At 47.4% G+C, this 21,162-nt stretch overlaps 1 protein-coding gene across 1 annotated transcript in view; it reads left to right on the forward strand.

The window, feature by feature from the left end:
* Nucleotides 1-18,967, forward strand: part of Galm (galactose mutarotase) — a 63,419-nt gene extending 44,452 nt beyond the window's left edge. The window contains exons 5-7 of the mRNA XM_041631328.1: nucleotides 14,983-15,124; nucleotides 17,527-17,701; nucleotides 18,518-18,967. Coding sequence (XP_041487262.1) covers nucleotides 14,983-15,124; nucleotides 17,527-17,701; nucleotides 18,518-18,595 — 395 coding nt within the window. The 3' untranslated portion in view covers nucleotides 18,596-18,967. The remainder of the gene's footprint in view (nucleotides 1-14,982; nucleotides 15,125-17,526; nucleotides 17,702-18,517) is intronic.
* Nucleotides 18,968-21,162: the final 2,195 nt, after the last annotated feature.

The raw sequence follows: 21,162 nt of genomic DNA on the forward strand, positions 1-21,162 counted from the left end.
TCGCTGGCCTAGAGCTTAACAAGTAAGCTCGGCTTGCTGGCCAGTGAGCCCCAAGCAGCTGCCTTCTGCATCTGCCTGGAGCTGGGATTACATGCCATTATGTCTGGCCTTTTAAAGTTTAAAATTATTGATTTTTTACTGTAGGTTTTGTGGAATAAACTCAGCTCTTTGAGAAATCCCCAGTACCTATGTTTGGTTTTTTCCCCATCCAAAAGTAATTTAAGGATCCGTGCACTTGATGCAGGCTCTCCTGAAGGCAGCTAAAAACATCGTGCAAAGGGGAGGAGGATGGAGAGTGGGCTCCGAGGGACTTGTCAGTAAGTTCTGAGAGGCAGAAACATCCTGAGCTGCTACACTGGAGCTGTTGCTACAAACAAACCCCTAGAACCCAGTCGCCCAGTCGTTCTGGGTCCCATTGTTTCTTTTCGTCAGGGCTAGTCATCCTCCAGGGCCTCCAGCAAAGGCCAGAGCAGCTTCTGGGACATCTGCTGAGTCCTCTTCCGTGTTTGCCTGTCACCCTGACTGTACACACTCCTCCTTTGTGACTTAGGCTTCCTGGTGGTGTGGTGGCCAGGTGTCCAGCGCACATGTCCTGATAGAGCAGCCCAGGCTGAAGCCACTTTATATTTCCTAACTTCATCTCAGGACTCAGACCTAGAGCATCTCTGTTGTTTGAGGCCGTTGTTGAGGTGCATCTAAGTTCAAGGGGGAAAGGAAGATGCCAGCTGTCAGTGAGGGAGTGTCAGTACCACGTCAGAAAAGGGACATGGGGGTGGGATGTAGACTAGGGTGCAGTCTGCCACAGACCTGAAGAAAGGCCACATTCCTCTTGATAACATGTGGCAGTAAGACCCTCGGTGCGAGAACAGAAGTCAAGGCAGGGGGTTTGCTAAAGGGCTGGGAGTTCTCACTTTCAGAGAGTAGGTACCACTCTGTCAAGGATGCACACAGAACGATGTAGACTAACCCCTGGTGACAGAGATGTAGCCTTAGAAAGTTCTGTCTTGGAGGCTGGAGAGATGGCTCAGAGGTTAAAAGCATTGCCTGCTCTTCCAAAGGTCCTGTTCCCAGCAACCACATGGTGGCTCACAACCATCTGTAATGGGGTCTGGTGCCCTCTTCTGGCCTGCAGGCATACACACAAACAGAATATTGTATACATAATAAATAAATATTTAAAAAAAAAAAAAGTTCTGTCTTCAGTGACCAGGTCCTCTTCATCTGGCAGAAGGGATGCAGCTAGCGCGACGACGTGCTCGTGACCTCTGTTGTCCTCTGCACGCACCCTTCTCCTGCCTTCCCTCTCTTCTGGGTCACTGTCCCTCCAGCACCGCTCCTGTCCTAATGCTTGGCCTTTGGGTGGTGCCCTGACCTCCTAGCCCCTTAGCCGTGCTGTCTTCGGATGCCTGTCCTTCATGTGTCCTTACCTGCTCAGGGCTACTGTCTCGGGTTTGACTGTTTTCCTCCCATTGCGGCCTGCCGTGAGCGCTCTCCAGGATGTCTGTCTTTGAGATCCCATCGCTCTTCAGGACCACAGGAACCCGTAGTCCTTTCATCCCTTCCGCTCTCACCCACCCACTCATGACCTCACTTTCCGCTCTACCCCAGCCCAGCTTAGGTCAGGAACCCATCACGGAAAAACGCCTCTTTGTGAATCTTCTTAACTCTCTTGCCTCGCTCCCTCCTCTTGGAGTCTGCAAGCAAGCTCCACACTGTTAACTCCAGTCCACGCTCACCACAGCTGCTTCCCAGATGCTTCCCGGGGGCTTTAGATCATGGCTGTGGCCGTGTGAACAGCATGCAAGGGATCGTCACTGCTGTGTGTCCCTAGGCTTTGCTGGAATGAGGAAGCAGGTTCAGTCAAGTCAATTCCTGAGCCCTTGAACTGTTCGGCCACATCTTCATCTTCCGGTCAGAGGTTACCAACTGCAGGCTTTAGGTTTTGCTGCACACGTGAGGGATGGGTGGATGGACAGACGGACAGATGGACAGGGAGGGAAGAAGGGAGGGATGCAGTGACTTCTAAACTAGAACCATGATATGGCACCCTCTCTGTGGGCACACTTTCCGTTTCCTTTTCGTTGTCTGTACACTCAGCCTTCAAAGCATGATTGATGTCTCTTTTCTATTCTTAGCACAAAGCAGAAACTCGTATATGCAGATTAGCAACTTAAAAGAACTCGTTCATTTTCCAGCGTCTCAGAAAAGCCAAGAGGACTTGGGGGGCTTAGGGTGGAAGGTGCTGTCACCAAGGCAGACGTATCATAGCAAGTCAGAGAGGGCCTTCAAGGACATTTGGAGACTTCGGGGCTCTGGAGATGTCCCTTTGCACCTGGGACAGTGTCTCTCTCTGCAAAGTGAGGGATCTGGATGAGGCAGCTCACACGGGCCTTTCCGGACTCGCTTTCTGACTGCATCACTGAACGCTGCCACCTCCGTAAGGGCTCCTGTTTTCCTGCATCGGTTCAGGCATCCTCAACTTTGCCATCAAGCAAAGACTCTAGTTCATGCAGCTATGGAGGACAGGGCTCTTTCAGAACCGACCTTCGTCAGAGGCAGAGAGCTCGCCACACTCTACTAGTTTTGCCAGTGTGGTGAGCGGTTGAAAGTCCGTTCCTTGTCTGATGGCAACAAAGCAGAGGAGGAGTTTGTCTGACCTTGAAAGTTCTCCCCAGGAAAAAGCTACTAGACAGGCTACAGAATATTCTGACTTTGGGTTTTACTTATTTATTTTTTTATTAGTTTCTGCTTTTTTGAGACAGGCTCTCTCTGTTATGTAGCTCTAGTTGTCCTGAACTCACTATGTAGACTGGCCTCGAACTCACAGAGATTCTCTACTCAGCTTTTCATTTTTCATAGGGTTTCACTATGTCTCTCGGCTGATCTCAAACTTGTGATATTTCTGCCCAGTATTACATGCAGCATCATGCTTGGCTATAGATTACACTTTTTTCTGTTATTGTTGCTGTTGTCTTAAGATAGGATATTACTGGGGCTGGAGAGATGGCTCAGAGGTTAAGAGCACTGGCTTCTCTTTCAGAGGTCCTGAGTTCAATTCCCAGCAACCACATGGTGGCTCACAACCATCTGTACTGAGATCTGGCGCCCTCCTCTGGTGTGTGGGCATACATCGAAGCAGAATGTTGTATACATAATAAATAAATAAATCTTAAAAAAAAAAAGATAGGATATTACTGTGTACCCCAGTGTGGGCTGAAACTCAGGGTGATGCTCCAGTCTCAACCTTATAATGCTGACATCACAAGTATCTTATCACCATGCATGACTCAGACAGTACTCTTTTTTGATTTTGTGTATATGGGTATTTATTTTTCCTGCATGTATTCTGTGCACCATATGCAAGCCTGGTGCCTGCAGAGGCCAGAAGAGGACATCAGATCCCCTGGAATTCACATTAGCAGGCACATTTGTGAGCGGCCATATGGGTGCTGGGATTGAACCTGGGCCCTCTAGATGAGCAGATAGTTTGCTCTTAACTGCTAAGCCATCTCTCTAGCCCTTAGAGAATATTCTTAAGTAATCAGTTGGACTTTACCAGAGTGTTGCGGGAGTCACAGAAAAGGAATTCCATGTATTAGACTTATTAGAAAAAGCCCAGACATGGTAAATCTGAGGTGCAAATTTCATACTTTCCACATACCTCCTTGTGAAGCACATGAGGGCATATGAATTTTTAAAAAAGAAAGGAAGGAAGGGAGAGGGTGGAAGGGAGGAAGTGGGAGAGAGAGAGAGAGAGAGAGAGAGAGAGAGAGAGAGAGAGAAAGAGAAAGAGAAAGAGAAAGAAAACCTTACTTTGGAACTATTCCGAATTCCCTTGTTTGGTTGGTTGGTTGGTTGGTTGGCTATTTGGTTGGTTGGTTTGTGGCACAGTATCTCTATTTAGTGCTGACTGTCCTGGAACTCACTATGTTAACTAGGCTGGCCCTCAACTTACAGAGGTCCTATGGCCTCTGCCTTTTTTGGTTTGTTTTTTAAGGCAGGGTTTCTCTATAGTTTTGAAACCTGTCCTGGAACTCGCTCTGTAGACCAGACTGGTCTCAAACTCACAGAGATCCGCCTGCTTTTGCTTGCTGAGTACTGGGATTAAAGGTGTTCTAGTTTTACATCAAGGCATAGTTTTTAAGAATTAACCCTCTGGAGGAGGGGCATGGTTGGAGAGATGACTCAGTAGTGAAAAGCACTTGACTACTCTTGCAGAGGCATTGAGTTCAAATCCCAGCAACCACATGGTAGCTCACAGCCATCTGTAATGGGATCTGATGCCCTCTTCTGGTGTGCATGAAGACAGAAATTCATACCTAAAATACACAAATAAATATAGCTTGAAATTAAAAAAAAAAAGAATTAACCCTTTCCAACCTCGCTTGATGCCGCATGCATTACCCTGAAGAATCTGATGCATGCATGTGTGCTATGCTCTAGCATATTATCTGTCAAATATGTGCATGTAATATGTGGAGCAGCCCACAGCAGCAGCTTACTACAGGAAGAGGATAAACAGGCGCTGACTCACAGTTTTCTCAGTATGGACGAAACAGGCCTACAGTGTGCCCTGTGCCATCATGAAATTCCACGGTTCTTTTATTTCTAATAGTCTGCTGTGTATACCTTATGGGGGAAGTGTTCATAATCCTTAGGACAGTCACAAAGTTTAGACTGTGAGTCAAGTATGACTTTAAGAAAGTTCTAAGTGGCCAGACCATGGTGGCGCACGCCTTTAATCTGAGCACTCGGGAGGCAGAGGCAGGCGAATCTCTGTGAGTTTGAGGCCAGTCTGGTCTACAAAGTGAGTTCCATGATAGCCAGAGCAACACAGAGAAACCCTGTCTGGACAAAAACAAATCAAAACAAATATGTGTATGTCTGTACATATATGCATTTATAATAAAGGACTTCCAAAACCAAAATTACATTTGAAAAATTGTATAGTGAACAATTTTCATAAATATTTTGCAAGAGGAATGAAATACAGAAACTTTAGATTGACCACTGTGTCTCCTATTTTATGTATCTTTGTCAGCTTTTCCACAAACTGACTTTATTATATTTATTAAAGTCTACAGTTTTAAATGTTAAAAACAAAATGTACCCAGGAGATCCCCACCATCTAGGATTTGCCTTCGAGAGCCAAAATTAGCTACTAATTCTCTCAGATAACAGTATAGTGGTATATTATTTGTGTTTTAATAAAGCTTGCCTGAAGGTCAGTGCAAAACAGCCCCACTAGTCAGCCATAGGCCAGGCAGTGGTGGCGTACACCTTTAATCCCAGCAACCACACTAGGTAGCCACAGAGGCTGGGCGGTGGTGGTGAGACACGCCTCTTGTCAGCACTAGAGAGGAATATAAGGCAGAATGAGACAGGAACTTTTTCTTTTTCAGTCTGATGATTTCAGAGAGGTAAGAGTCTCTCTAGTGGCTGACTGCTTTTGCTTTTCTGATCTTCAAGTTGAACCAATATCTGTCTCTGGGTTTTTATTATTTGTGCTACATAATGGTGCAGAGGACTGACCGGCGCAGACCCAGTGCATGCTCTTGCTCTCGTGTTTGTAGCGCCACCTCCTGGGGAGCAGTGTCTCTGCAGGGGAAATAACTCAGTCTTTGTACAAGTGTGAGCCCTACCAGCATAAGGACCTGAGTTCAATCCCCACAACATACAGAAAAAAGCCAGACCTGGTAGCACAGACTGGGGAGGCAGAGACAGGTAGAACCTTGGGGCTCACTGGGCTAGCCAGTCTAGAGTAATAAGTTCCAGGCCAATGAGAGACACTGCTTCAAAAAATAATGTGGGTGGGAGGGCATGGTGGTCACGCCTTTAGTCCCAGCATGAGAAGCAGAGGCAGAGGCCAGCCTGGTGTGGTGAGGCCGTCTCATAAACAAAACAAAATAAGTCAAAAATTTTACCATGAAAAGGCCTCAGAAGTTTCCTAAGATAGAAGAAACATAGCCAGCATGGATCAGGAAGTGTAGGTCCCCTAATACCTCTACTGTCTACTAAATTATAATGTCTATGCATTATAATTGCACATAACAAAATCTTACAGTGCATCAGAACATAAAACAATGTAAATGTGGTGAAGTTTTTGTTTACAATGAGAAGTCTTCACATCTGCGATAGCTGAAAAGCTGCTCAGAAGAAAATCCTGCCCTACTTATTTATACGATCCAAGGAAGCGCAAAAGAGGAGTGGCTTAGGGTCTGGTACGAGCAGTAGAGATGGCTCCGTGGATAGAGTGCATACTGGTTTGTACAGAGGACGTGAGTTTGCTTCCCAGCACCCTTGGTCACGTGATTCATAACCACTCTGGCCCCAGGGAATCTGCCTTCTGATCTCCTTGGGCCCCTGCACTCACGTGCACATATCTCAACACAGGCGCAGACATATACAACAGAGGGGGAGAGAGAGTAAATCTTTTTTTTTTTTTTTTTTTTTTCGAGACAGGGTTTCTCTGTAGCTTTGGAGCCTGTCCTGGCACTAGCTCTTGTAGACCAGGCTGGCCTCGAACTCACAGAGATCCGCCTGCCTCTGCCTCCCGAGTGCTGGGATTAAAGGTGTGCCAAAATAAGCCTATAGCCAGGCGGTGGTAATGCACACCTTTAATCCCAGCACTCTAGAGGCAGAGGCAGGCAGATCTCTGTGAGTTCGAGGCCAGCCTGGTCTTCAAAGTGAGTTCCAGCCGGGCGGTGGTGGCGCACGCCTTTAATCCCAGCACTTGGGAGGCAGAGGCAGGCGGATCTCTGTGAGTTCGAGACCAGCCTGGTCTACAAGAGCTAGTTCCAGGACAGGCTCCAAAACCACAGAGAAACCCTGACTCGAAAAAACCAAAAAAAAAAAAAAAGAAAAAAAAGAAAAGTGAGTTCCAGGACAGCTAGGACTGTTACACAGAAAAACCCTGTCTCAGGGGGAAAAAAAGCATGGGAAATAAAAATAATAATAATAATAAAGACCCAGACACAGTGACACACATATGTAATCACAACGTTCGTGAAGCTGAGGTGGGAAGATGGTGAATTTGAGGCCAGTATTGACTATATAATCATTTCCAGGCCTTCTGGGGCTAAACAGAAAGGCTGTCTCTAAACAGAGAGGCTGTCTCTAAACAGAGAGGCTGTCTCTAAACAGCAACAACAATGGCAGCAGGTATTGTGGTTTTAAAAAGAGGAGCTACTTCATTGGAGAGAAGGAGAAATAGTAGACAAACCAGGGCTAGGAATGTAGTTCAGTGTTAGACTGCCTAGTATTTGTGAGGTTCCCACTTCAATCTCTGGCACTGGGAGTGGGGGTGGCGATAAAGCATTGACAGCTCCGTGTATTCTTGTTCAGTACGCAAAACAAGAAACAAATACTGAGGAATCACAAAAAGCTAAAATCAAAAAGACTAAACCGATCCCTTTGAACATGTGTGTCTGTGTGTGCATGTAGCCATGCACACGTTCAGAAGCCAGAGGAGATGTCGGATATCAGTCTCTGCTTTATTCCCGATTCCACACCTGGCTTTTTATGTGACTGCTGAGGATTTGAACTCAGGTCCCCACGCTTGCTCAGAAAATTGCCTTACCGACTGGGTCATCTCCCCAGCGCAAGAAATCTTTTTTTTTTTTTTAAGATTTATTTATTATGTATACAACATTCTACCTCCATGTATGCCCACATGCCAGAGGGCGCCAGATCTCATTACAGATGGTTGTGAGCCACCATGTGGTTGCTGGGAATTGAACTCAGAACCTCTGGAAGAGCAGGCAATGCTCTTAACCGCTGAGCCATCTCTCCAGCCCCAGCACAAGAAAATCTTCAATAGACCAATTACCATAGAGAAAAAGAAGAATCAGTGCAGAGAGTTATCTTTTAAAATGCCTAGGGATAAATTTAGAGACATCCACTAACACACACTGAGTGCAAAGATGGTACAGAAGACTACCCGATGTGAGGGTGCCGCGTGCACACCCCACCTCGTGAAGAGCTTGTGAGGGCTCCTGAAGGGAGCAAGAGAACTAAGCGACAGAGACTGCTGTGGAAGGAAATGGCTGCGTGAGGAATCATGTTCTTTCATCATATGGTGTTTTGTGCCATCTACATACATCACCGTGGAGGTTCGTCACGTGGGCAATTACCTTGTCAGAATTCTTTTTTAGAGAAAGACGTAGGTGGTTTTGCATTTCCCCAGCCGCTGCCTTTCTCGCCTTCTAAGACTGTGGTGCTTCCCTGATCCCCAGGTGGAGAACCCAGTACCAGGATGGTCTTGCCTGGGTGACAGTGTCTTGCTCCTGCATCAGGAACAATTCTGGAGTTTAAAAAGGGGTGTTCTCTTTTCTCCAAAGGTTTCGTTTTCTCTCAGCATGTTGGAACCCACAAAAGCAGAACTAAGGACGTTAATAACCGAGTTGGTTCTCTTTTCACTTTTATAATTATTTCAATGGTTATGTTTTATATTTTTGTTTGTTTGTTTGTTTTTTGAGACAGGGTTTCTCTGTGGTTTTGGAGCCTGTCCTGGAACTAGCTCTTGTAGACCAGGCTGGTCTCGAACTCACAGAGATCCACCTGCCTCTGCCTCCCAAGTGCTGGGATTAAAGGCATGCGCCACCACCGCCTGGCACTTGTTTTGTTTTTGAAATAGTATCACGGAGCCCTGACTGGCCTGGATCTCGTCATGGAGACCAGCCTGGCCTTGAACCCCCAGGAATCCTCCTACTCTGAGTGTTGGAATTAAAGATGTATACCACCTGTTCAGCTTTAATTATTTTAATGCTCTCCTGACCTCTATAAGGCTGAGCTTGGGATGCTCTGGACTTGGCATTGGTTGTATGATGACCGCCATATCTCTTCTCTGCTTTGCTCTTGGTCCCCACACAGCAGTGACCTCGGATGGGACTGGCCGCTCATCTGTGGCATTGTGATGGGGGAGGGGGAGGGAGCTGGCTTGCATACAGGGAAGCTGTGCTCACCAGAGCGTAACTCCCTGAGTGGCAGACTTTAGAATGGCCATATTTCCCAGCTTTCTCTCGACTGACCCAGTCAGCTCATTTGTTCCAGTGACATTAGCTGTTTTCAACACCACTTGGGAAGTGTCTACAGGCTGGTGGGGACGTACCTGGAACAGGGTGATTGCTGGTGTTCTTTTATCTAATACTGGCCCACAGTGGTTTAAGAATCTCATCCAAGAGGTGGTAGCACATGTTTTTAATGCCCAGCACTCAGGAATCAGAGGCAGGAGGATTTCTGCGAGTTTGAGGCCAGTCTGGTCTACAGTGAGCTCCAGGACTGTCAGTGCTACACAGAGAAACCCTGTCTGGGGCAGGGGATGGGGGATCCCTACTCTCAGAATTTATATTAGTGTCTGGTCATCATTATGAGCTCTAGCATAGAACAACAATCACCCTTTATCCTATGAACCCGTCCAGTCCTTATTCTCCTCATCACTGTAATAAACACCTGGCAGAAAACAGCCTAAGGGGGAGGCTCTGTTTTGGCTCCTGGTTTAAGAGGACGTGGTTAATTACCTTGGGGCTCCAGGTTGTGGCAGCAGGAGCCCGAGGCAGCGCGTTTCTCACAGGACAGTGATTACAGCGCTCAGCACCTGCTTCCCTTCCCCCTTTTTATTCAGAGACTCCTGCCAGTGAGACAGGCACCCGTATGCAGGGGCTTTCCTCTTTGAACTCTCTGGAAATGGCTTGACAGACATGCCGGGTGTCTTCTAGAGAATTCTAAATTTTATGGTGTTGGCAAGATGGATAACCATCACAGTTGTTTTTTTATATTTGCTTGTTTTTTTGTGTTTTTGTTGTTGTTGTTTTTCAAGACAGGCTTTCTCTGTGTAACACCCCTGACTGTCCTGGAACTTACTTTGTAGACCAGGCTAGTCTTGAACTCATAGAGATCCGCCGGCCTCTGCTTCCCAAGTGCTGGGATTAAAGGTGTGTGCCACCACCACCCAGCAATCGTCACAATTCTTAATGAAAAGTGTGTGTTCCCTTGATTATTTTTTCTTTTCTTGCACTTAAAAAAAAGTTTTCAGGCTGGGCAGTGGTGGTGCACGCCTTTAATCCCAGCACTAGGGAGGCAGAGGCAAGCAGATCTCCATGAGTTCAAGGCCAGCCTGGTCTGCAAGAGCTAGTTCCAGGACAGGCACCAAAAACTACAGAGAAACCCTGTCTCGAAAAAAAAAAAAAAATTCAGGGGCTGCAGGATGGCTCAGCAGAGGACCTAAGTTTGATTCCCAGCATCCATATCAGGTGGCTCCTAACCACATGTAACTCCAACTCCAGGAGATCTAACACTATCTAACACCTTCTTCTGAACTTCAGACATCTGCACTTATGTGCACATACAAGCTTTCAAAAAATATTTGTGTCTATATAAACAGGTGTGCATGTGTGTGTGTGTCAGTGCAGGTGCATTGCCACAGTGTGTGCATGTGTCTATATAAACAGGTGTGCATGTGTGTGTGTCAGTGCAGGTGCACGCCTGCCACAGTGTGTGCATGTGTCTATATAAACAGGTGTGCATGCGTGTGTGTCAGTGCAGGTGCACGCCTGCCACAGTGTGTGCATGTGTCTATATAAACAGGTGTGTGTGTGTGTGTCAGTGCAGGTGCACGCCTGCCACAGTGTGTGCATGTGTCTATATAAACAGGTGTGCATGTGTGTGTCAGTGCAGGTGCATTGCCACAGTGTGTGCATGTGTCTGTATAAACAGGTGTGCATGTGTGTGTGTGTCAGTGCAGGTGCACGCCTGCCACAGTGTGTGCATGTGTCTATATAAACAGGTGTGCATGTGTGTGTGTCAGTGCAGGTGCACGCCTGCCACAGTGTGTGCATGTGTCTATATAAACAGGTGTGCATGTGTGTGTGTCAGTGCAGGTGCATTGCCACAGTGTGTGCATGTGTCTGTATAAACAGGTGTGCATGTGTGTGTGTCAGTGCAGATGCATTGCCACAGTGTGTGCATGTGTCTATATAAACAGGTGTGCATGTGTGTGTGTGTGTGTGTCAGTGCAGGTGCACGCCTGCCACAGTGTGTGCGTGTGTCTATATAAACAGGTGTGCATGTGTGTGTGTCAGTGCAGGTGCACGCCTGCCACAGTGTGTGCATGTGTCTATATAAACAGGTGTGTGTGTGTGTGTGTCAGTGCAGGTGCATTGCCACAGTGTGTGCATGTGTCTGTATAAACAGGTGTGCATGTGTGTGTGTCAGTGCAGGTGCACGCCTGCCACAGTGTGTGCATGTGTCTATATAAACAGGTGTGCATGTGTGTGTGTCAGTGCAGGTGCATTGCCACAGTGTGTGCATGTGTCTGTATAAACAGGTGTGCATGTGTGTGTGTCAGTGCAGGTGCATTGCCACAGTGTGTGCATGTGTCTGTATAAACAGGTGTGCATGTGTGTGTGTGTGTGTCAGTGCAGGTGCACGCCTGCCACAGTGTGTGCGTGTGTCTATATAAACAGGTGTGCATGTGTGTGTGTCAGTGCAGGTGCACGCCTGCCACAGTGTGTGCATGTGTCTATATAAACAGGTGTGTGTGTGTGTGTGTGTCAGTGCAGGTGCATTGCCACAGTGTGTGCATGTGTCTGTATAAACAGGTGTGCATGTGTGTGTGTCAGTGCAGGTGCACGCCTGCCACAGTGTGTGCATGTGTCTATATAAACAGGTGTGCATGTGTGTGTGTGTCAGTGCAGGTGCACGCCTGCCACAGTGTGTGCATGTGTCTGTATAAACAGGTGTGCATGTGTGTGTGTCAGTGCAGGTGCACGCCTGCCACTGTGTGTGCATGTGTCTGTATAAACAGGTGTGTGTGTGTGTGTGTGTGTGTGTCAGTGCAGGTGCACGCCTGCCACTGTGTGTGCATGTGTCTATATAAACAGGTATGCATGTGTGTGTGTCAGTGCAGGTGCATTGCCACAGTGTGTGTATGTGTCTGTATAAACAGGTGTGCATGTGTGTGTGTCAGTGCAGGTGCATTGCCACAGTGTGTGCATGTGTCTATATAAACAGGTGTGCATGTGTGTGTGTCAGTGCAGGTGCATTGCCACAGTGTGTGCATGTGTCTATATAAACAGGTGTGCGTGTGTGTGTCAATGCAGGTGCACGCCTGCCACAGTGTGCATGTGTGGACTGTGTGAACTATGTGACATGACTTCATGTGTCAGCTCTCACCTTGTTCACTCCCCTGGGAGAATGGAGCCAATAAACGAGGCAGACTAAAGTCCCATGCAATAACCAACTTTATTCAGAAGTACTGCTGTCCAGGGGGGCAGCCTCCAGCAGCATAGGGCTTTGAAAGGAATCCAACAGAGGTGGCATAAACTAGACTCTTCTATCTGAAGGCATTATAAGAAAATAAACACACACTCTCTTGATGGCTTCCTTCTTTATTCTCTTGTCTCTCGTGTTTTTCTACAGCTTTTATTCCCCAACAGAGTCTTCCAGGCAGTACAAGAGTCAGAAATATTGCGTTCCATTTCTCAAGTGAATGATTACAGGTAACAGCATATTTTTCATTCCCCTTAGAGGATGAAAAACAGAGCCGTCCCAGTGACCCCCGTGCAGCACACCTAGAGCATGAGCGAGCAAGAGGCTTTGTTCTCAGTCAGCTCTTGCGTTGCGGCCTGCAAACTGCGGTTACAAAGAAAGTCACTCACTTCATGATGAAAGGGAGTCACAGACCTAAACTTTTATACCTAAAAAACAGTCAGTCAGCTGAAGTTTTAGTCCTTGGGATGCACACCCATTTATCAGTAACAAAAGGTCGAGTCAGGAATTGGTGAAAGAAATTAATCATCTTGCAGACAAATGGATGGAGCTAGAAAACATATTGAGGGAGGTAACCCAGACCCAGAAAGACAATTATCACATGTACTCACTTATAAGTGGTTTTTAAACATAAAGCAAAGAAAACCAGCCCACAAGTCACAATCCCAGAGAACCTAGACAACAATGAGGACCCTAAGAGAGACATGCATGGATCTAAATCTCCATGGGAAGTAGAAAAAGACAAGATCTCCTGAGCAAATTGGGAGCATGGGGACCATGGGAGAGAGTTGAGGGGAGGGGAGCAGAGAAAAATGTATAGCTCAATAAAATAAAAAAAAAAACTTAAAAAAAAGAAATGAATTCTCACCTTTGATTATTAACCAGACCTCGCAAGGGCAGCCAGCAACAATCAGGCCATTTTGTATTTTTGACCCTAGCCTAATGAGTCAGACAGCTCAGCCATGTGTCCTTGTGAACTCCAGCTTGTTTTCCAGGGTTATTTATCTTAAAATTATTAGCAAGGCGTCTGCTCTAACCTGAAGTTATTTGGAGCTTTGTCTTAGCTAATGGACTTCCTATTTTCAGCATTAAGAGAATTAGAGCCAGCCTGGCTCCTGGACTCTGGTGCTGTCCTAATCACTAACCCGAGCTGCTCCTGAGGTGGAGCTCACGGCCTTAGCTGTGAACCGCATCCTTATACTTCTTCTTAGGCATCAAAACTCTGAATAGGCTCTCATTATTACCAAATTAATACTGCTTATGGAGGGGTCATCTTGACAGCCCACAGGTAAAGATACCCGGTAGAATGGGTTGTTTCCAAGAGATAAACACATCGTCTTACAGCAATGGAAATCTCCCTGCGTCCACTCGCACCATGCTTGATACCAGAGGAAGAGAGCTGCAGCATACACGGAAAGGAAAGGCGCAGCAGAAACAGAAGGCACTGGGGATCTGCAGTCCCTCCCGTGGCCTTGCCTAAATGGGATCGGCCCGGAGAGGATTCCCTTCTGCTGGGCTGACACCTGGAACCTCAGTTACCCCTTGCTGCTCCTCCGGCGCGGCCACCAGCAAGAGCGTCGGGCAATTTACACACTGAAGGTTAACAGGAGACACATGAGTAACGCTACAATCACAAAGGCACGTGGCAGACAGGCTGCACATGGCAAATCATATTTTCCATAGAGGCACATAAACACATAACAGTAGCCAGTTGTGAGTAAATTCGCTCCTATCTGCTACACCTGGGAGGGGCGTAAAAGCACATTCCAAAAACAGTTTTGAAGAACTGAGGTCCCAAGACTCTTATTTTCTTGGAGTTTTCTCACGAGCACTCAGGGTTTCTTCTTAGATGCACTCCTCATCCAGTTGCGTTCTTGGACCGTGTTCTGCCCCTCGCTTTTCCCCCGTGTTTGAGTTTTAGTCTCTCTTGTCCCCGCTGCATATACTAGGAGAACTGGCCCACAAGCATACCAGAATTCTCCCGTCTCTGCGTCCCATCCTGTCACAGGAATGATTGGTTTACAAACGAATGCTATTAGTCCAGCTTTTACACGGGTTCTGAGCATCTGGACTCGGGTCCTCAAGCTTGCAGGGCAAATGCTTTACCCACTGTTCCATCTCCCAAACCAAAATTTTCTGTGTATGTACTTCTTATTTGGGTTTTTGCTTATTTGTTTTTGAGACAGGAACTCATCTTGGAGGGGGGGAGGTGAGACAGGGTCTCTCTACGTAGTCCGGGCTGTCCTGGAACTCACTGTGCAGACCAGGCTGGCCTTGACCTCAGTGACGTCTGCCTATCTCTGTCTCTGCCACTGAGTACTGGGGTTAAAGGTGTTTGCCACCACAACTGGCACATTTGAACTTCTGATTCTCCTGCCTGTGCCTCTGTGTGCTGGGATTCCAGATGTGAACCGTCACATCTAGTTTTGTGTGGTTCTGTGGATTGAATGCAGGATTTCTTGCATGTTCTGGAAGCCTCTACAGCTGCATCCCACCTTTGTCCCCTTCACGTTGTTTTAGATTCTGCATTTGGCAATCAGTTGCATATTCTGATCCCGGGAACCCAGCAACCCATTCTCCTCCTTGGGATCCAGGTTCCCTTCTCCTCCACATTGACATGAAGGCTGAGAGACTAGAAGCCGTAGGTCTTTAGGACTGTGTATATGAGCTTTGTCTTAGTCCTGACCACCTCTGTTGTCTCCTATCTCTTTCCAGGAGTCATTGCTCCAGTGGAAGGAACTGCATTCGACCTGAGAAAGCCAGTGGAGCTTGGAAAACACCTGCAAGATTTTCACATCCCTGGTTTCGACCACAACTTCTGTCTGAAGGGATCCAAAGAAAAGCATTTTTGTGCCAGGTTTGTCCTTTCCGCCTCTGCAGAGAAGAAACAGCGGGTTCTTATGAGGAGCATTCCCTAGGACAGTTTCCACAGCACCTCATAGGAGCAGGGGTCAAACGCCACCTGCCATAGCTTTGTTTTTTTTTTTTTAAGATTTATTTATTTAATTATTATGTATACAACATTCTGCCTCCATATATGCCTACAGGCCAGAAGAGGGCACCAGATCTCATTACAGATGGTTGTGAGCCACCATGTGGGTGCTGGGAATTGAACTCAAGATCTCTGGAAGAGCAGCCAGTGCTCTTAACCTCTGAGCCATCTCTCCAGCCCTGCCATAGCTTTGTAAAGTCCTCTGCCACGAGTGAATTCTCTAGAACGTAGCCTCCCCAACTGTGCATCCTCCCTGACCCCCTACCCAGCATCCTCTGTGGTCCTCTACCCCTGCCTGACCTATAAGCCCCTTTTCTGTCAGAGACCCTGATTCTCCTGTGCCTTCACTGACTGTCCTAGTCTGTGGGACAGAGCTGGAGGCCACGCTTCTCTTGCAGCTCCTACCACGCCCACCTCCTGGTTGAGAGACAAGTGAGGGCACACGCTCTGTCAACGTGAATCCAGTCCTTAGGGTCATTTTGTTTGGGAATGCTGACAACCTAATAACATGCTTGGCACAAACAACTAGTCAGCTTGTGATTGTGGACTCAAAGGAGTCTAGGGGGGAAGGTAACTCAGACCCCAGATAGAGACAAAAAGGACTCCCCAAATCTCGAGGCGGCCTCTTGGGTTCTGCCTGCTCAGGCTCAGGACATCTTCCTACTACATACCTATTCTGTTCCACTCCTTAGTGCCTCTACGCAAAGAGCCCTTCCTGCCTTCTCCCCATTGATTCAAATCCTGGACCCTTCTTGTCAAACATTTTTTTTTCCAGCCTCTTGGTTGACAATGTATTTGTATTTTGCATTTAAATTATTTTTTTTTTTAATATTCTGTCTGTGTGTATGTCTGCAGGCCAGAAGAGGGTACTAGAACTCATTACAGATGGTTGTGAGCCACCATGTGGTTGCCGGGAATTGAACTCAGGACCTTTGGAAGAGCAGGCAATGCTCTTAACCACTGAGCCATCTCTCCAGCCCCTTAAATTATTTTTTGACCAACTTTGTCCTGATGCATTTAAATGTTTTAAATTCTATTATTATTAGTATGCGCTGGGGCGGGGGATGGGGAGAGGAGGGGGTATCTTTCTGAAGTTGACTCTCTGTTGAAGCCCGTGTGGGTCCAACACAGATAATTATCTTCCCTAACTGGACTGAAACGGAGTCGTGAGGAATAATCAGACACAACTTACACGGTCGTCATGGAAGGGCAAGATCTCTCGAAGATGTCCTCCTGTTTATTATCCAAACACCTTATGTATCATCACATATAAATTGAGCAGGAAAACACATTAGGCTGTCTCCTAGGCAACCAGGTGAATGGGCTTTAGTCATGTCCGCGTGTAGGCCATAAATTAGCATCTCTATAAGACATCCTCCAAACATCCTGACCATTGTTAGGCAGAGAGAGCTTGTCTGCAGCGCTATGTGATCAGCTCAGACCAGGACTATGGCTTTTATACCTGGCTGCTACACCATACCGAAATATGGGCCTACAGCTCTCAGGGTCAAGCTTGTACAAGAAGCGCCAGCACACCAGCATTCTTTGTTTGAATGAGTTCTTGTATGATTTGCCTCCTGGCAAGACTGTGTGACACAGGCCTTTCCTTGTTTCCCCTTGGCAAGAAGTACAGACCCAGACCAGGTGATGGGAGGCAGAGACAAGCAGGTCTCTGTGAGTTCGAAACCAGCCTGGTCTACAGAGTGAGTTCCAGGACAGCCAGGGCATTGACACTGAAAAACTGTCTCAAAAATAAATAAATAAATAAATAAATAAACAAACAAACAAACAAATCTTTCAGAGCCCCATGGCCGGACATGGGAGCACAAACCTTTAATCCCCAGCATTCCAGAAGGAGAGGCAGGTGGAGTTCATGAGTTCCAGTGCAGCCGGCCCACACCCTTAGGAGTATATCTCAGTAGTGTGGCGGAGTACTCACCAGCGAGTACAAGGTCCTGGGTGCTGTCTCCAGCATCACAACAGAATCTCAGGACCCCAGAGTTGCCTCTCTCCAGCCTCATTGCTCCTCCCTGACTCCCATGATGCTGCCGTCATCCTATTACTATGCCCCAGAGAGACCAAGATCATCTGCGAAGCTGTTTCTGAAAGCCAACAGCTCATGCCTCCCCTGTGATGTTTCCAGAATCTTCGCTCTTCTCTCCCGCATCCTTCTTGCTCCCGTTGTGTAGCCAGATCTGATTCCCATCCCAAAGCTAGTTCTGGGCCTTTTCCTTCCCCACTGAAATATGGCTTGTCTTTATCCCCAGGGTGCGTCATGCCAGAAGTGGGCGGATCCTGGAAGTATACACCACCCAGCCTGGTGTCCAGTTTTACACTGCCAACTTCCTGGATGGCACTCTGAGGGGCAAGAATGGAGCAGTCTACCCCAAGCACTCTGGCTTCTGCCTGGAGACCCAGAACTGGCCTGATGCGGTCAATCAGGTAAAGCCGCAGGCTGGTTTGTCAGGGTCGTGCTGATCTGGTGTCACACAGTGTGGCAGATCCCAGCACTCAAGTCCACGTTTCTGTTTTTCATTTTATACAACCACAAAAAAGCCCACAGCCAAGGAACTGTCGTTGAAAGCTCAATTTTTGACTGGGCAGTGATGGTGTTCACCTTTAATCCCAGCACTTGGGGAGGCAGAGGCAGACGAATCTCTGTGAGTTTGAGGCCAGCCTGGTCTACAGAGTGAGTTCCTAGATAGAGAAACCCTGTCTCGAAAAACTAAAAACAAAAACAAACAAACAAACAAAAATCTGCACTTTCTGGGGGAGGGGTGTTTGGACAGGCTCGTGCCATGAAGGTCAGAGGACGACTTTTAGGGGTCAGTTCTCTTCCTCCGTGTGGGCTCCAGTGGTAAGACTCAGGTTGTCAGCCTTGGCCTCAAGCTCCTTTACCCACTGAACCATCTTGCCAGCCCACACCATCTACGAGACCTCCAAAGCCTTTCTTCTCATTTCCTCTCTACTTGCTACTTAGAGCACTGCTGCTCAGACTGTCAGTCATGGGAAGGAGCTTGTGTCTTACTTCAGAATATATGTCAAGGCATTGCTTCCTGTAGCCAGATTGTGCTTTGACAAAGTAGACGTGGTGCTGAGGTAAATCTTCATTCATTTCACTGCAAATCAGCAACACTCTGTCCTCACTGGCACCAGTCCACAAACGTGGCTTCAGGGCTTAGTGCAGGGGCACACCCCATGTGACTGTTGGTACGGCCATGATGGCTGGCCAGGTCTAAGTGTTGATTTCCTCCACAGCCCCAGTTCCCCCCTGTGCTGCTGCGTCCTGGGGAGGAGTACAACCACACCACCTGCTTCAAGTTCTCTGTTGCTTAAAGAAGGCTGAAGATGCCACCCGGTCCCTCCCATCCCGGTGAAGACAGAGAAGCATTAAAAGTGATCCTGCGTGTTAAGTCGCTACCATAATAGCTTGAATACTGATTTCCTTTTCCAACAGCTGGCTTCAGGCCATGTCTCATGACCAGCTGTGTTCTCTGTCTAGGTCAGAGGACAAATTAACTCTTGCTACTAGTGCCTTCCTCTAAGGCCTGACCTTAGTGGAAAGGTGGCCCTCTAGACTCTAATAGATTCCATCTCTCCAGCTGTTGTCTTTAAGCCTTCCTTTCTTTGATGGAGCTCTTTGTTTTTCTGTCTCCTCTTTTACCCCAGACTACCCTCCAGAAGTTAGTAAAACAGTTTTAACCCCAACTTGAGTTCAAGCTATGAGAATTCATCTCCTTTCTGCCTCTCTCTACCTCAGTCTGCCTAAACATTCCTAGGGTCAATGAAGGGCAAGGAGGGGTTTGGAGCCTGCTCTGTCACAGCCTTTCGTCTCAGACTTACTTTAGGGGCGTCAGGGGTGACTCAGCAGTGAAGAACACACACTGCTCCTGCAGAGGACCAGTTTAGCTCCCAGCACCCAGATCAGGCTCACAGTGGCCTCTAACTCTAGCTCCAGGGGATCGGGTGCCCTCTTCCAGCCTGCACGAGTACTCACACTCAGGTGCATGCGCCCACACACCCACAAACACACAATTCAAAGGGAGTCTTTTTTCTTCTTCTTAAGTGAGGAGTTTATTGAGAGTAGGTTAAAGGGGAGGGAAGAGAGAAAAAGAGACAGAGAGGAAGAGGAGGAAGGACTAGCCTACCTCTTCAAAAGAGCAGCGCGAAAAGAGTAAATGTAAATCTTAGAGATTAAAAAAGATTCACTTTAGGGCTGGAGAGATGGCTCAGTGGTTAAGAGCATTGCCTGCTCTTCCAAAGGTCCTGAGTTCAATTCCCGGCAACCACATGGTGGCTTACAACCATCTGTAAAGAGGTCTGGCGCCCTCTTCTGGCCTTCAGGCATACACACAGACTATTGTATACATAATAAATAAATTATAAAAAAATTAAAATGTTGTAATATCACTTTAAAAAAAAAAAGATTCACTTTAGAACCACTAGAGCGAGTTGAGCTATCTTTCTATGGTGTGACTGAAATCGTAAGATCCAAATATCCAGAAGGGTTTAGATTTTCTGCCTTTGGGGTTAACTAGAAGCCCAGCTAGTGTGTGAGAAGATACACAGGCCTGGAGGGCAGCAGATGAGGGAGAACACCTCACACTAACAGTGCCTGGAGGATTAAACTTGGCACGAGGAGCAGAGGCGACGTAGAGATGAAATGGCTGGAGACTCCTCTTTTCCTCAACGATTGCATCATCGTTGATGGGCTTAGGAGCGCTGATTCTGAAAAAAAAAAAAAATATATATATATATATATATATATATATATATAGTTTATGTTATTATCTGCTACAGGCAGTTGAAATAAAACCAGAATTTCACCTTCAGGAGACTCTTATTCATGTGTGTGTGTGTGCATGCATGCATCTGTGCATGCATGTGTTGTGCGTGCGTGTGTATACACATGTTTGTACACTCCTGTGTGGAGGCTAAGGAGAATTTGGAACATCTTCATGTTCCCTCTCCATCCATTCCCTTGAGTCATTCCTCTCCCTGACCCTGAGCTCACTGTTTTTCAGCTTGGCTGGCTGCCAGAAAGCCTTGTCTGTCCTCACAGGTTACAGGTGTGCATGACCGTACCCAGCCTCGTTATGTGGGTGCTTGTGGTCCACTTGGGTGCCCATGCAGGCACCTCAAGCAACTGAGCCATGTTCCCAGCCTTCATCCTCTCACCTGTGGTACAAAGGGACAAGATCTGCAGGGAAGACCTAAAGTCGAGAGAGGAATCAAGTTCTTTTTTTTTCCGGCCTGGGACCCTCCAAGGATTGTGGAGCATGAGGAAGGGATGGACAGCAAATGCTCAAGTGGACCAGAGCCCTAAGGAACAAAAACTAGGAGCCCAGAGCTGTGGCCTTGTTCCTCTTCTGCACTGCACTTGAACAGACACAAGCCGAACACATCATTGCTCAGAGCTCCTACTTCAAATTAAGCAAAACTGCCTCCCAGGTGTGCCCTCCCTACGGGTTTAGTTCATTCCAGGTATAGTCGAGTTGCCAGCTGAGGGCGGCATCACAGGCAGTAAAGAATCCCAGGAGAGCCTGGTGATGGTGGCGCACGCCTTTAATCCCAGCACTCGGGAGGCAGAGGCAGGCGGATCTCTGTGAGTTCGAGACCAGCCTGGTCTACAAGAGCTAGTTCCAGGACAGGCTCCAAAGCCACAGAGAAACCCTATCTCGAAAAAACCAAAAAAAAGAATCCCAGGAGAGGTTGAGCTGCCTGAGAGATGCCTTGCACCTGCGATTTGAATCTATGTGGTCAGCAGAATAAGGGCGGGTATGGGGCTCCATTGGTAGGGTGCTTGCTTTGCACGCACGGGGATTGGAGTGGGGCTTTAATAGCTTTGCTGAGCCCCACGGTGGGACATGAGCTTTAAAAGGTAGGAGGCTCTGGTGAACCTA

This window comes from Microtus oregoni, unplaced genomic scaffold, assembly GCF_018167655.1.
Source record: "Microtus oregoni isolate MIOR12 unplaced genomic scaffold, Mior012 000036F_ref0000092, whole genome shotgun sequence".
NCBI classification, from domain to species: Eukaryota; Metazoa; Chordata; class Mammalia; order Rodentia; family Cricetidae; genus Microtus; species Microtus oregoni.